At 36.3% G+C, this 16601-nt stretch overlaps 3 protein-coding genes across 4 annotated transcripts in view; 1 reads left to right on the top strand and 2 right to left on the bottom strand.

The window, feature by feature from the left end:
• Window positions 1–2242, top strand: part of LOC126964503 (DNA repair protein XRCC1) — a 17468-nt gene extending 15226 nt beyond the window's left edge. For both annotated transcript variants that reach the window (XM_050807667.1, XM_050807666.1), the window contains exon 11: window positions 1231–2242. In XM_050807667.1, the coding sequence (XP_050663624.1) occupies window positions 1231–1383 (153 nt within the window). In that variant the 3' untranslated portion in view covers window positions 1384–2242. The remainder of the gene's footprint in view (window positions 1–1230) is intronic.
• On the bottom strand, window positions 2204–16601 carry LOC126964562 (eukaryotic translation initiation factor 3 subunit F). Its single transcript, XM_050807758.1, has 5 exons — window positions 16433–16601; window positions 16038–16184; window positions 9056–9405; window positions 3819–3971; window positions 2204–2444 (listed from the first exon to the last, which is right to left on the bottom strand). The coding sequence occupies exons 1-5, from the start codon at window positions 16539–16541 to the stop codon at window positions 2370–2372; spliced, it is 834 nt and encodes a 277-aa protein (XP_050663715.1). The 5' UTR covers window positions 16542–16601; the 3' UTR covers window positions 2204–2369.
• On the bottom strand, window positions 11416–14547 carry LOC126964596 (uncharacterized). Its single transcript, XM_050807796.1, has 2 exons — window positions 13067–14547; window positions 11416–12115 (listed from the first exon to the last, which is right to left on the bottom strand). Exons 1-2 carry the CDS (start codon window positions 13407–13409, stop codon window positions 11799–11801), a joined length of 660 nt encoding a protein of 219 aa, XP_050663753.1. The 5' UTR covers window positions 13410–14547; the 3' UTR covers window positions 11416–11798.

Below are 16601 nucleotides of genomic sequence, written 5' to 3'. Positions count from 1 at the left end.
GGTTTTGTCTTTCGTTTACCTTATTCCCAAATTCGAGTTTGAGATCAATATGGTCGTAAATTCAACTTCACTTTTTATCGTTATGTATATGGTTCCGAAACGAAATCCGTCCGCACTATTCGGATCAGAAGTACTTTGGTAATAGGATTTTATTTGAAGTTCGTCGTTCTTTCGTTTCGGACGAAACTTTCGATTTTGGTAATAGACCTCCTGACCTGTAAAAAGTGTAAGTAAATATATTCTGATGAATAATAATATCAAAATATAACATTATATCATTCTTTGTAAAATATATAAAATCTCACTTGATTAAATAATATTATATATTTATTAATTATATTGTATATTAATAAAGGCATTTTTATAGTAGACAAAATGCCAACATTGCTCAAAATATAAAGTTATATCGTCAACTTTTCCGAGAAAAAAAAAAATAGCATAAAATCTAATAATACTCGTAGCTCTTCAGTAATACGAGAGTTCTTAGTTGATAACACGGCTTTATTTAATGTAATATTGAATATATATATAATATATTTTAAATTAATGCGTGTGTTAATTATTATTAAGTTTTACTTCAATCGCGCGTACCTAAAGATTACACGCACACCTTTTTTTTATGAAAATAAGGGACAAGACGAGCAGGTCGTTGGAAATTGATACGCCCTGCCCATTACAATGCAGTAAAGCTCGGGATTCTTGACACAAAAATTCACAGCGGCAGCACAATTGCGCTTATAATATGTATGTGCAATATTAAGTCTCATTTGCCCAGTAATTTCACTAGCTACAGACTTCAGACCGAAAAACACTATAATGCTTCACGGCAGAAATAAGTGCCGTTGTGGTACCCATAATCTAGCCGGCATCCTGTGCAAAGGAGCCTCCCACAGAAAAAAAAATAAAAAAGTAAGGGGTTGTTATGTTATTTGACAGCTCAGACTACACACAGGCAGTGGTCAACTCAATTGGAACAGACCACACAGAAGCCACAATTATGCGTAGTTTACGCCCCATGTAGTTAGTCTGCGGATGCGCGACCCACACAAATTTACTCACCTAAGTCATTCGGTAGTATTACACCTGAAATGACCCAAGACAACACACAAATGAACGCACGTAGCCCATGAGACTGTTTCATTTTGTAGGACCGCTGTCATTTTGTAGATGTAATCCAAGTAATTAAATTCAATGTTGAATAAAAATATCATCGTTTTTATTTATCGGCAGGCTGACATAGAACCGGACATAGTGGTGTGCGAAGCGCGACCGTACAACACGTCGAGCACTCACAGCTCGGGCACCGCGCACGTGCGGCCAGAGTGGGTGTGGCATTGCCACGAGCGGCGCCGACGGCTCTGCCTCGACGACTACCTCGTGTGATACTGTTGGATGTGGGTGTGGCACTGAACCACACACAGGTGCCACCACCTTGCTAACAACATGTACAGAGCAACACGGCACCGAGTGATCGTCGGTAGGAGCACCACGTGCCGCTAGGTATGCAGTGAAGTACTCCAGGGGTGCTCAAATCGTTGATCGCGAGTGCTTTTTGAGTCGATCTCGAGAAAAAAATCCGATATAGAACTGTTCACAGATTTTTGTTTACGTACTTTGCAATTACGTACCATCTTATGAAAAGTATGCTCAAGACATGGAGTGTCATGCATATTCAACATTCGAAGTCACTCTTTAGTTAAGTTTAGAACTTCAGACACTAGCAGGCCTACACTAACCTTGACTAAAAAAATGCATATTATTGTGAACAAAAGTCATCATGACAATCTACCTAAACAACAATCCTTCATGACACAAACTTGAAGCCTCTCAGAGTCGATTGATCGTAGTCAAACAATTTTGAGGTAGATCACCAGATGTTCAAGCTTGAGCACCCCTGCTGTACTCTATCTGCAGTTCACTGATCATATCTTGCAGGGAGTTGGCCTTTGATATGCTTATGGACACAGTTCTGTCCAGATAAAGAGGAGTTTTTTTGAGTTAAGATGATATAGTAATGACAAAAATGTGAATTTACCACATTATGCTGGAAAAGAAATAATATTTACCATGATTATTAAAATAAAAAATAAATTTCTAATACTTAGATGGATACGAAAAATGGAAGTAGCCTAAACAGAGTAGACTAAGGCAACCTTATTAATACAAATGTCATGTTTTCTATTATAATAAATAATAAAATATAAATGTTGTGAACAATATATTTATTAAAAGAGATTTTTTTTACAGCACTCCCAACTCCTTTTTTTCACAATGCTTCCACTCCTCTAATATTTTATAATTGCAAGAAATAGAATAACAATGCACAATGTTGGTGTTGTTGTCAAAATGGGCTCGTATTGAATCCGGGTTCACTGAGTCGTCAGCAGTGTCAGCTTCTCGTTAAGTTGGAGTTGAGTTTTGATGAGTTGGGCTAGTGTTACCACCTGGAACAAGTTTGTACTATTAACAAAAACGCGACCACAACTTCATTTTTTATTATCACACTATGGCGATAAGTAGAATATATGCATATATGCAAACAATATTATCTGTGGTGGTTTATAAGTTGCCTCAAGATTCACTAAAAATACAAAGCATAATAGGAGTTTTTTAGCATTCTGTGAATTCAGTTTGGTTCATCATGTACAAAGTCAGCAACACCAACCAATGCCCAAGACTTGTAAATCGAGTGTAGGATTATTGGTACATTTATATATTTATTGAGGCTATCCAAACAGATAACAATAATTTCTAAACTAGTCTTAATTAAATTACATTTAAATCTTATTGCAATCCTACGAGTCGCCACAACTTGAATAAATATTTTTAAATCAGGCTCGCGAAGTATTTACTATACATCAGCCTTACCCTCACATCTCATGTTGCTATCCTTGCCATATTTGGAGCGAAACTACTAAGAACTTTTAATTATTCCACACCACCATTTGAAGCTTCCGAGTATATATCTGCACATTTTGATATGTGATCCACAACAGATTGTAACCTTGGAAACCTTTTAACCTTTACAGTTTGGGATCAATCTATACTACCTTGTATTCTACATCAAATTTTTATCCTATGACGTCGAGTAGCCTTTAAATAAGTGGAATCCGGTCTGGATTGGATCCCAACTGTATTTGTTATTTGTTAAAAATTACACCAATGAAGTGGAGTTGATACTTGCTGAATTAATTTTATGCTTTCATTAAGCTTGGAAATAAGCAATGTTCATTTCTTTGCCATATCTTTAGAAAATTGTGAGCCCTATTCGGAGTCATCATATAAAGCATGGTCTCCGTCAGATAATTGTTGAATTCATCTAATCTTGTTCAATGTATAAGTGAATTATGTGATTCCATGTAAAGCATAACGCTTTATAGATTGATGTGGTATTTGCGATACAGTAACCTAAACATATGCTCAAACAAAGAATCTCAAATAAAGAATAAACTATCCATATATCAGTGAGGCATGGAAAGAAGTATGATAGAGATCAAAAGAATGGATAAAGTAAAGAATAGCAGCATCAGATTTTAGACAATAGTGTAGGATATAACACTAGAAAATAAGGATATGATGGGGAGAAAATATTATGACTAGTGGAACAGACAAATAGTGTAAAATAGTCATCCAGTAGTTCCCAAGGCATGGAAAAAGAAACAGAGGGAGACCACAGAATAGATGGGATGACAATATCAGACAGGTGGCAGAAACAACTTGGAGTAGATTAGCCACAGAAATGGTGAAATAGTGATAAGTACTAATGATTAAATGTTTCAATAAAAGGCTAATAATAATATTAAACAAGATATGGTTACCATAAGCAAGTCCTTGACACTGGAGGCGAATGCGTCAGCGAAGGTATCCGCGGCCAGGTTTGGCACGGCGTGCACCAGCTCAAGCAACTCGCGCCCCACCGCGTTGTTAGGCGCTGCGTTCTCCGCTAGGACATCCTCCACATACTGCACCACCTGCGGTCACTACTAAGCTCAGGGAAATGTATAATGCTTGTGATGGTCATGCGCGCATAGGGCATTAAAGGCATTTATTTTTTTCAAAATTGATTCCTTTAGAAATATCGTTGATGTCCTATATAACGCTCGATCTTCTGATCTCGTATTTAAATAATAGGATTGTGAGGGTCGATGTGAATGGCAGGAGATCTCCTGGGACTCCTCTCGGTATGGGGGTACCACAAGGACTTGGACCCTTCCTCTTCCTAATTTATATAAATGATCTACCAGTGGGAGGCTCCTTTGCTCAGGATGCCGGCTAGATTATGGGTACCACAATGGTGCCTATTATTGCCGTGAAGCAGTAATATGTATGCATTGCTGTGTTTTGGTGCGCCGTAGCATCTTATTTATTTATTTATTTAAGGAAAACCAACAGCTAATACAATTTCTTTAGAAACTTAAATAGTAACAGATAGCCAATTACAGGTTTTCACTAATAGAAGTAATATAAAATATGTACGTGAACACTATTTTTCGGCTCAAATTCATGACAATAAAGATTCTTTTAAACAGATAACAAAAAAACAATACTTAATTAAAAAAGTTGAGGGTTATGCACTGCTTTGCCTTGGAAATGCTTGTAGCAAATATGTCAATATCTAATAATCTACTAACATCATTTACTGTTTTACACGCTCGCACCATATATGAGTTTTGCCTATAGTTATTACTAACAGCAGGAACACAAAGTGGAGGGCTATGTCTAAGAGTTTTTTGAGGTACATTAAAATTAACTTTATGCAGCAGATCTGGGCAATCGACATGATTGCTTATAATTTTTAACATAAATAAAAAGTCAGTTATATTTCGCCGTTCTTTCAGTGGTAAGAAGTGAAACTTTTTACACAAATCAACATAGCTATTAGAATCGTAAGGTACCTTAAATCTAAAACAAGCCTCTAAATCTAAAACAAATATTATAACATAGCCTATCAAGTAATAATTTTATTTCATACACATTAATATCAATATTTTGAATATCAGAATTAATATTTAAATCAGAACTAAGAGTTAAGTCACCGTTATCTGAAGAATAAGAGGATATGCTTCTATTGTTATGTGTCGTGGGGTTAAGAAATGTTGTTTGAAAGTATGTTGAGAACGCATTACAGATAGTTTCTCCACTGGTTAAGCTATTATTATTGTATGTCATTAGACTAGGCATACAATGAGATTGTGACCTACTTTTCACAAACTTCCAAAAATGTTTTGGATTTTTTATAATTGAATCCTCAGTTAATTTCATATACTGTTCATAGCAAATAGATTCTAATTGGTTAACTTTATTACGTAATAAATTATATGTAAAATAGTCCGATTTGTTACCGTAGTTCTTAAATTTTTTATGGTATTTACTTTTCTCCTTAATCGCTTTTATCAGAGCTGAGTTATACCAAACTGGATACGAATAGTTCCGTGCACGTTTTATTGGTATATACTGATTTTGAAGGGCATATACCGTTTCATTTAAGAAGCTAACACACTCGTCAATAGGGCGAGATATAAACTCGCCTTCCCAGTCAATACCTCTGATTCTATTGTTAATATTTTGAAAATCACCTTTATCATAAATATAGCGGAGCCGCGGCGCGTGATCTAATAACGTGGTTTCAAATGATTTTGCATCTATCAACAAAGCAGGGTGGTAAGTATCAATGGGTGTAAGAGGATCGGTGCACTCGGATACATAGATTAATTGGTTCGAAAAAACTAGATCTAATAGTCTGTTCTGTTTGTTAAGTATGCCATTAAACTGATGCAGGCATAATGCGCTCATTTCGTCCGTTAGCGAATACTCATCCGAAGAACTCATGCAAGTACTATTAAAACTACTAGTATCTGTAGGTTGCCAAACAATACCGCTTAAATTAAAATCACCAATAACCAAAAAAGCATCGGAAGGGTTGACTGATGACGCATAATTTAATTTTGTGAGGAAGTTTGCCAATTGATTACTAAATGACAAGCCGTTATTCTGCTCGCACAAATAAATAACACAGAGATACAAATCAATCCACTTACGTGTATTTGCTTGTTTGATGCGTACACTTATCCAAAGATCTTCTGCTGTTGAGTTAAATTGCGGCAACAACTTAACTTGCAAATGTTTACGTGTAGCTATTAAAACACCACCGCCCTTTGCTTGACCCGTTAAACTATAATCACGGTCACGTCGCCAAACTAGGTACCGATCATCCAGGAACTCGGATTCAGATATGCTGTCTTCTAACCACGTCTCAGTAAATATAATTACGTCATAAGAATTCATACAGACTTTACGATAAACTTCATTAGTTTTTGTTCTTAGACCACGGCCGTTCTGATAATAAATACTTAAATTATAGATATTAGACTTTATCAATAATTTAATTAATTTAATTAAGACATTATCAATACTATTACTTAAAAACATAATACGAATCATTTTAATAATAATTTTAAAGGTATGCGGTGTTGTTTTACTCGTGCATTTATTAGATAAATACGTAATTTTAAGAAATTGCGGGTAGATTCTAAATACTGTGTCTAAGTAAGAACAGTGAGGCATACGATGAAGATGGCAATTATAGGCAAAACTCATATGGGTAAGCGAGACAAACATATTGTACGTTTTAGTTATCGAAATGAACAAAGTAACAAAGTTGTAAAAGTGACCGGTTATAAGCAAGTCAGGGGTGCAAAACAATTTATTACTTATCAATCCTGAAATATTATACACAAACGATAAATTATTAATGATAAAGGTTACACTTAAGTAATGGGGATGTCCACATTTTAAACAATCTTGTTTAAATCATTTTCTTGGCGTATAACAAACACTCTCGATGTCTCATCACGGCGCACATGAATTTTACTATGTTTAACCCACACAAATTTATAATTCTTCTCATGAGCAACGTTTTTGGCAGATGTTAAAAGCTTCTTAAGGTCCATACTGAGGTGGTCATTAATATATATTTTCTTTATTGATCCTGTGAAGCCAATATCCGTGGTCGTCACCTTTTCCGCCCTAGCCGCTGTGATGAAGTCTTCTTTTACATATCTGTTTAAAAAGCTGACGATTATCAGCTTTTCCTTTGAATTGTGCATAGGAACCCTAGATATATAGTTGATTTGAGCCCTTGGCACAACATGATTGATCTTCGTGCTGACTTTGTCTAGGATTGTGAATAAATTTTCATCTTTTTTGATAGGGATACCCTTGATTTCCACATTATTAAGACGCGATCTTTGTTCCATCGAAGATAGTGCGAGCTTCGTCTTAGACAACTCACTCTGAAGGCATATTACCGTATCCTGTAATTTTTCAACACTACTGACTCTGGATTCAACGCTCGTTATTCTACCACTCAGGTCGTCTACTTTTTGGCTCGTGTACACACACGTGTCATTAAGATCGGACAGTTCCTTTTTGATGGTTCGTATATCTTCTCTCAACGCAAGCACGCTGGACAGCTGGCGCTTCATATCACGGAGCTCCTTCATGATAGTTTCAAGAGAAGCAGGTTCGGTGGGCAGCGGCGTGGTGGATGATAGCCCGCGACACGTTGCACATTTCCATTGCGATCTTTTTTCTGATCCATAGCGCCTCCATGTGGTTTCCGATATGTTAGCACACCCAAAGCATAGTAGGTTATGGCAAAGAGAACACTGTACCCCATCATTAAACTTTTCATTGCAAATTGCACACTCAGACATATTGCAGTTGCAAAATTTTGAACCAAAGGTTGAAAATATATGTTATTCCGCCGGTATGTTGGAAGGACGGTAACAGGCGGTATGTGTAAGCTTAGCGAGTGTTCACGCGAGACTGAACTATTGTCTCAACTTATTGACTTATGTCTCAAGGTGACGAGCGAAGTTTTAGTGCCGCTCAGAATTTTTGGGGTTTTTCAAGAATCCTGGGCGGCACTGCATTGTAATGGGCAGGGCGTATCAATTACCATCAGCTCGTCCCTTATTTTCATAAAAGAAACTGTATAATGCTTGTGATGGCATGACTATCATAGGGCCTAAAAGGCATTTATTTTTCTCAAAATTGCCTTTAGATTTTTTTTGATGTCATTTCTAACACTACCACCGCTTCGGAAACAAATCCACTAAATTAAATGTTCTTTCGCAACACTAATAATATCAATCGGATATTAACAAGGGCATCTGTAAATTAAATGGAGGACAAACTTTCGCTTCTGGATTGTGTACGCGATCGAGTGCCCGTTGCAGTGATGTTTTGATGTATTTAGATCGGTATTTTACACGCCTTTAATGCCGTTTACCTCCCAAAGCCAATGGTCTATCGTTCTTACCTGTGTTGGAAGCATGCGCTGACAAACTTTCAGCTTTTATACAATAACACAGGTCTGGGGTTCACTGGCTCTTGCACTTTTCCGTCTGGCACGCGATGTCGTACCGCCATATTTATTTTATTTAGAGAAATATTGAAATCAAATAAAATACTTTATTTCATGATTCTTTACCTGTGGTATGTAATTCTATGAATTTGGCTTTTTTTACTTGCGTAATTAGTGCATCTTCGCATTACACAAGACGGCATTTTAATGCTGTATACAAAATTGTAAGCAAATATGTCAACAACAAACGCGTGCGTACCGTTTTCCTATCGAGAGAGCGACTACGACCACATGAAAGAATTGACTCCATTTAGGCGATTGATTTTCGGCGCGCTAGTGACATATCTGCCTCTTTTAATACTATAATATCATTGCTGATAACCACCTAAATGGGCTTAATACTTATTTTTTGGGAATGAAACATTATATTTCCTCCAGGTTGACACATCCTGCATGTTTACAATCTGTTTGACACTGTATTTATTTATTGTAGACATACCAACAAACTATTATAAACTATATAAAAATAAGAGTTGTATGATATGGAATATAATAAACAATATGCAGGGCTCATAGGGTCTAAAGGGTGGTGGATCTAACATTGAATTTTCGAAGGGAGCATTGGATTCAAGAGACCGACTGTACCTCGCAGAAGGGGAGGCCATGTCAAGTGGCGGCATTGCGTACCTGGTCCAGCAGCGTGGCTAGCGAGCCCGCTGCGTCGGCCACAAGCGCCAGGTCGTGCGCGGGCTGCACGGGTCTCGAGCGCGCGCCGCCTCCCAGAGTGCGGTGGCACAGACGCAGGCCGACCACCTCGGGCTCATAGCACGTGAGCGCCACGTCGATGGGCGTGAACATGCAGCCTTGCTTGCCGCGCGGCACACCCAGCGGCACGCATACGTAACCGCGCAGGCCCATGCGCGCGTCCGCCAGCGAGGTGTCGAGTGTCACGTGAACGGGTTCGCGGCACTCGCGCGAGTAGTACTCGTGGATCACCGATGAGTGGTTGGTTACCTCACTGCCCGTTGCCCACCACCCTACACAGTGCACCCATTGGATTAATACACTCTGACAACCACTGCAACGAAATGACGAATATGTATTACGAAATTCAAAAGAATTGTTTAAAATGTTTGTGTGGTAAATGTGTGTGTCATTGATAATACATGTAATTTGTGTAATAACATAAATGACTTTTTTAATAACACCACAGATTGCAAATGGAGCAACTGACCTCGGGTTAAGAATTATAAGTGTTATTGTACAATATTACATTGTAACCATATTTTATGAAAAAATAGAGTTCTTGCTTCTTTCTAGACTGAGTTTCTTTCTTCAGGTCTGAGGCATACTTTTTCAAATTGGTGATACTTTTTGACATTCAATAAGTTATATCATATTCTTATTTGAAAAAAAAACACTACAATTTATGATGTTATCCAAATGTTGTGATTTATATTAATTGTAAATTCTTTTATTGTGTCTCATGACAGAATTTTGTGACGATCATCTCGATGGATGCCCAGTGGCGGATTATGCTTATTGCCGCCCTAGGCCCTGTCTGATATGCCGCCCTTTTTGATCAACAAAATTCTATATATTTTGGTTCACAATTGTTATTAAAATATAGCTTTTATTTTTCAGACGACCATAATGTGATGCATTAGAGTGTGCTCTATTTTTTATTCAAATATTATTATTAAATAATTCAATTCTTTTTATTAAACTCTAGCATAATAAATAAATATAGCATATAAAAATATCATAAATAATAAGCATTTTTTTTTTCAAATTATAATGTATTATATATAATAGTCTTGATAATGTATATTCATAGGCACATAAGTGAATTTGCTAGAAACTGTCATAATGTTAACACCAGGAACAGACATAAGCTTATAATGCCTACTACTCGGCTAAGTCGAGTTAATAAGTCTTTAGTGGGGCAATGTCCCAGAAAATGTTCAAAAAACAAAAGTATTACATTATTCAATAGAATTGTTAAAAAACGTTTGTGTGGTAAAGGTTACTATAACATAAATGACTTTCTTAATGATAACACAGATTGGGAAAAACCTGAGGGAGTTCCCTCAGGTTGTTAAATAATAAGTTTAATTGTACAATATTACGTTGTAAACGTATATTTTGATGAAAAAAAGTCCGCTGAGTTTGTTACGCCCGTTCTTCTCATTCATTTTGGAATGTGTGGTAATTTTTTTTGACTTTCAATAAGTGATGTCACATCCTATTTTGAATTTAAATTGCTCAATTTGTAAATCTCTTCTTCCTGACTTTTGTCCGAGCAAAAGCATTAACTATGTTATCGTAATCAATTTATATATGTTATTTCTGTCTGTAGAAGCTCAACTAGTCATCTAGTTCAGTAGTTGAGCTTCAATAGACAGAAATGCCAAAGCATTTAGGCGAGGTTTTCCCAACACTTTGTGCCCCCGCGCATTAGGCGGCCAGGTCGCGCGACCAAACCGCATGACCTGGCCGCCGTAGCTGCGATTCATCTGCGACCACATTTTGTCAGTTGAGTTCACATCGTGCTCAGAAATGGACGTCGAAGAAGGAATTATTGTTGCACTGATTTTATTATTACAAAAGCGAAAGAAAAAAAGAACAAAAAACAAATTTTGGATTCACCCATTGTTACGGAATAGGCTTACAAAAGGAATATATCATACATACTTTCCAGACGTATTGCAATATGAAGATATTTTTTTTTACTATATGAGAATGTCTAATAAAACTTTTTACGAGATCTTGAATGTTCTAAAACCACATATTACTGGATTCAGCCCATTTCGGGAGTGCATCTCTGCTGAAGAAAAATTGGTTATAACTTTGAGGTAAGATGTCACTGTTTAATTAATTTTATTTATATATTTTTAAAAAATCGAACCCGCCATCCTTGGTATTCCAACGTGCGATTTTTGTACAGTATAGTAGCATCATATTGTATAACTATTGTATTTAATGAAATGATAAACAATTAAAAAGGTTTAGATATTATTTATTATTGCTTAATAAAAAGATACAAATAAAACAATCCAAAACATTTAATCATTCGGAAACAGTTCAATGAAACCCGAAGCTTCAGATTCATTTGAGTGAGGGAAAGTAAGGTCGCTAGAAGCTGTGGAGTAGGAAGAAGATGGACGAGGTTGACTTTCTTGACGTTGATATATACTTTGGGAATATTCCAATGTAGATGGATTTGGTTGAGAGTAATTTTCCGTTCTTGGCCGGGTGTAATAGCCTGTATGACCTTGACTATGTTCAAAAGAAGTATTTGGAAATCCATAGCCAGTAAATTGAGGATTGCATTTATATTTATCTATAACCTGAATCAATTCAATTTATGCTTTTGATTTTAATAGTTCTGGTATTTGTTTATCTCCTTGTCGAGCTTTAATGCTCTGCTCTAACACTGCTGTAAGCTTATCCACTTGTCGTGAAGTGCAGTCTTCGCTGTCAGTATTTTTCTTTGTTTTTTGCGAGTATTTTCAGGAGTATCAGTCAACTCATTTGTTTGATTATCGTTTTCTTCCGGCGTCGTTTCTGATAAACTTGCACTGGTCTCATTAATTTCTAAGGTTGGCATTAAAAATTGTAATTGATCAAAGTAAATATAAGCTGATTTACGCTTAGCAGCTGAACCGCTTTTGGCGCCCTTGAGTCTTCTTAACTCTCTCGTAAAAGTGTCTCTTATATTTTTCCATTTCATTTGAAGACTTAACCCTGCAACAATTTTTTTTATGTTTCAGATATTTAGCAAGTGGGTGTTCATTTGCAGAAATAAGTCATAACTTTCGAATAGGTCACACCACAGCGCGGGAAATTGTGTATGATGTTTGTATTAAAATATGGCAGCTTATGAAACACATTACGTTTCCTGAACCACACGTGTCAAAATGGTTAGAAGTGGCAGAAGGATTTAAACAAAATGCACAATATCCTAACTGCATTGGAGCCATTGACGGAAAACATATTTAATTAATAAAACCTGCTCATTCCGGTTCACTATATTTTAAATACAAAAACTATTTCTCACTTGTATTGCTTGCGATATGTGATGCAGATTATAAATTCATTTATATAGATGTAGGAGACTATGGCAAATGCAGTGATTCAAACATTTTTAAAGAGTCAATATTCTACAGAAAACGTCATACGACACCTATAGAAGAAAATAGTCCATCCATGCCATTTGTTCTTGTTGGCGATGAAGCATTCCCGCTAACAGAAAACATAATGAGACCATATCCTGGGAGAAATTTAGACAACAAAAAGAAAATTTTTAACTACAGGCTATCTCGTGCACATCGTTATATAGTGTACTTTTGGGATATTGTCGAACAAATGGAGGATTTTTCATCGTCCCATCAATGTAGGAACAAACTTTGCAATTATTATAGTCCAAGCATGTTGCGTTCGCCATAATATCGTGCGATCAAACGATGGATACAGATTTGAAGATACGTTGCATATAGAAAGTACCATTAATGATATACCTTCTGCACAAAATGTAAGAGCTAATAGAACATCAGTTCAATACAGGAATCAATTCGCAGATTACTTTATTAATGCGGGAAAGCTTCCGTGGCAAGACAGACTGGCTTTCACATCATAACTAAATAGTATTAGGCATTTTCATATAATAATAATAAAAACATAATTGAAAATATTTACCAAGTTCTCCTTTTTCTTTTTCTTCCAAATTTTCCCCACCAAATATATCAGTCAGCTCCAACCATAATTGCCTTTTTAAATTTTTATTCGAATAATCATCCGACGACTGATTCCATAGAGCTTCTCTGTTTTGAATTTCGATAATGAATCGCTCCGTATCGAACATCCTGTATTCACAAAACACGTGTGGCCGCTGCGACAAGTGCGCGCACACTGATCTCAAATGGTGAATCTCGTTGGTCGCGGCGGCTAACTGGCCGCGTGTTGAGTCGCGATGTTTCTGCTGGCCGCGCGGCCAGTACGTGGTCGCTGGCCGCTGGTCGCCTAGTGCGCGCACTTGCATATGTCACCGAAGAAATAGTTGGCCGCAGCGACCTGGCCGCCTAATGCGCGGGGGCACTTTAGGTAAAAATTGCGCGAACGTTAGATTCGATAGGTACGCATGGATACGGGCGTCGAGCATGGCTGAGAACGAACCGAGCGATGCGGGTCAACGACCGCCGACCCAGAAGGACCGCGTAATATTTTTTAAAACTTACAGTTAAGCTAGAGTACGAAATTACTGTGATAATATTTTTTATGCATTTTCGAAGTAAATATTTTTTATCGACGTATGAGAGAAATGTTATATTACGCGCAAAATTATGATTTCAACATTATGGAAATCGTATCCGAGATTCTCGAAGGTGCAGAGAACTAATTTGGGATCATTTTTGAAATCCAAGATGGCCGCCGCGCAAATATATGATTTCAACAATATGGGTATCTTATCCGAGGTTCTCGAGGGTGCAGAGAACGAATTTGAGATCATTTTTGAAATCCAAGATGGCCGCCGCGCAAAATTATGATTTCAACAATATGGGTATCGTATCCGAGGTTCTCGAGGGTGCAGAGAACGAATTTGGAATCATTTTTGAAATCCAAGATGGCCGCCGCACAAAATTATGATTTCAGCAATATGGATATCGTGTCCGAGGTTTTCGAGGGTGCAGAGAACGATTGTGTGATCATATTTGAAATCCAAGATGGCCGCCGCACAAAATTATGATTTAAGCAATATGGATATCGTGTCCGAGGTTCTCGAGGGTGCAGATAACGATTGTGTGATCATATTTGAAATCCATGATGGCCGCCGCACAAAATTATGATTTCAGCAATATGGATACCGTATCCGAGGTTCTCGAGGGTGTCGAGGACCTCGGATACGGTATTTTACTACTTTCCGACTTACATTTACCTATATATTTCAACAAATACGCTGTCGCATCATCATTATTTTTTTACTATGATTCCCGCTTTGTACTTGTTTGCTAAAATCTTACGTAATACGCGACACATTACCTTCTTTGACAGTGGTCACGGGCGTACTGCTGGCTTGAGCGAGCATGCAACCAAGGCGTCGCGTTTGGTTTATTACGAAAAAAATTAATATAAAATAATTCACAACACAAAGCGTATTGATAAATCCCACAGGGAAAACTTATAAATACTAATAAACTATCGAATAAAATAAGTTTTGTGTTTATAGCTATCATAGTTTTATGATAATATAAACAATTCAATAAATCTATCGAGATTTTTTTTCGTAATCGTGTTTTCGAAACAGCAATAATTTAGATAAAGAAATGAAGATAAACATGTCAAAAAATTGGAACCGTAGTATTTGTAGAAGTATTTTAAGTAGATTTTTAAAAATGTTACTTTTTAGGACTATAGCGCCTTAAGTCTATCTTAATCCATAATTGCGCGTAAATAAGATTTAACGCTTTTCAAGGTGGAAAAAGATCTTTCTCCTGAATAATTGGTAGCGGGAATACTGAAAAAAATACGCAGAGCAAGTCTACATTCGGATAAACATCTTGAAGATTTCGAGAATGCAATACATTGTATATTTCTTGTGCGGAGCATACATCTTCTGTATTTGCTAGGGAATCTTTGAGCTGACATTGTAAATGAATACATTCATTCCCAAATTTCTCTTCCAAATCATTAGGATACTTTTTACCTAATTTATTCGAGAGTTTTTTCAATTCAATCGTATCTAAGTCAGATAAATTATCAAAAATATTAAAATTTTGCAGATTGCACTTGTTGTTTTAGATAAGTACGAGGTATTTCCACGGCAAGTAATAATAAATACAATTTTAAATGTTCCTCTACAGCAAGAAGCTCAATTGCACCTAAAAAATTTTCATTTTGAGGATATCCAAATTGTTCTGAATTTCCTCTAAATGGCAACCCTCTTATCGCAAGGGATTTAACAATCGCAATAACTCGATTTAAGATTTTTTCAGCTACTCAAATTTTCGAGCTCAAAGCCCTCGGAAATATTCCCCAAAGTTATTGGGCTCTTCGAGCTCAAAAGAATGACTTTCCTGTTTTTTGTCCGAACTCTTTGTCAATAAAAATCACAACATTTAGATGAAAAATATGGGTGCTTACTTTTTGGATAAATCAGGACATTAAACTAAAGTAACATTTGAAAAACAAAGAACAGTTGCAGATTATGTATAATATATTGCAGTATGTAATATACATGCAGTATTTAAAAAAGTTTAGTTAGAAAATATGTCCTTGCAGCACAGTGATCATTCATGACTTCAACATTTCTTCCCATCCATAAAGTCAAGCTAGTGAGTCTTGTTAGATGAAGTATATAGAATATGCTTTTGAAAAATTATACCAATTAAATGACTTTTAAAATGTACCACATATCTGGAAACCACACCTTGGGAATGTACAGACCACCCGCAGGGTATTTAATTATAAATATTATGGTAATTTAAAGTTAAGAATAAAAGAATATCTGAAGTATACCATTTTAATTAGAAGGTAGATTTTGATGTTCATTAAGTGAATAAAAATCCTATTTAGAATAAAATTATTTGAATTGTTTGCTACAATGTACTTTACATACAAATTAACATTAAGATCTACATAATAGGTATTGTGATTATGTTCTTAGTCTTACCAACAATATTTTCTGATGAATTGACTCTCCGGTTCAGTTCATATACATCCATAGCATAGTTCAGCTCAGCCTCGACCTGATCGGCATGTTCCTTGTGGGGCACGCAAAAGCAATTTGTGACTTCCACAACACCTTTATCTGCGGTACCTACACAACAATGCTGAATATAACCTCAAAATACCGACAACATTATGCTAACAATATATTACATATGATTTAAAATGAAGTATTTCATTAGCATTAATCGCATGAACATAAAAATGAGGCATGTAATCTATTATATCACCCATTTCAAGGAATTGAATGGAGTTATTTGTATAATATAGTGTCATTATTGTACATGTCTACAGGATTTCAATATATAAGCATATAATAAAGTGTTACTGTTTATTTACCCAGTAATGTACCAATAACTCGATGTGAGTCTGCATTTCTACGTTCATATGCATCTACTATTTGAAATAATACAACTGGATGAACTTTAACAACTAAGTTTAGAGCCATGTTGACGACTTGGTCGACTTGAGCCTTGACATCAAAGAGGATGTAAATACTAAATATTAC

Source organism: Leptidea sinapis, chromosome 5, assembly GCF_905404315.1.
Source record: "Leptidea sinapis chromosome 5, ilLepSina1.1, whole genome shotgun sequence".
In the NCBI taxonomy this organism is placed as follows: Eukaryota; Metazoa; Arthropoda; class Insecta; order Lepidoptera; family Pieridae; genus Leptidea; species Leptidea sinapis.
The sequence above is the reverse complement of the archived record's forward strand: the minus strand, read 5'-3'. Positions and strand labels throughout refer to the sequence as shown.

What these genes read in the sequence shown, in the direction of transcription:
- LOC126964596 (XM_050807796.1), bottom strand. Translation starts at nt 13,409, where the DNA reads ATGCAAGTGCGCGCACTAGGCGACCAGCGGCCAGCGACCACGTACTGG. An exon ending in AAAAGAAAAAGGAGAACTTG is followed by an intron (nt 12,116 to 13,066) that starts GTAAATATTTTC and finishes AAATTGTTGCAG; the next exon opens with GGTTAAGTCTTCAAATGAAA.
- LOC126964562 (XM_050807758.1), bottom strand. Translation starts at nt 16,541, where the DNA reads ATGGCTCTAAACTTAGTTGTTAAAGTTCATCCAGTTGTATTATTTCAA. An exon ending in TTCATCAGAAAATATTGTTG is followed by an intron (nt 9,406 to 16,037) that starts GTAAGACTAAGA and finishes TGCACTGTGTAG; the next exon opens with GGTGGTGGGCAACGGGCAGT. An exon ending in TAGCCACGCTGCTGGACCAG is followed by an intron (nt 3,972 to 9,055) that starts GTACGCAATGCC and finishes TAGTGACCGCAG; the next exon opens with GTGGTGCAGTATGTGGAGGA.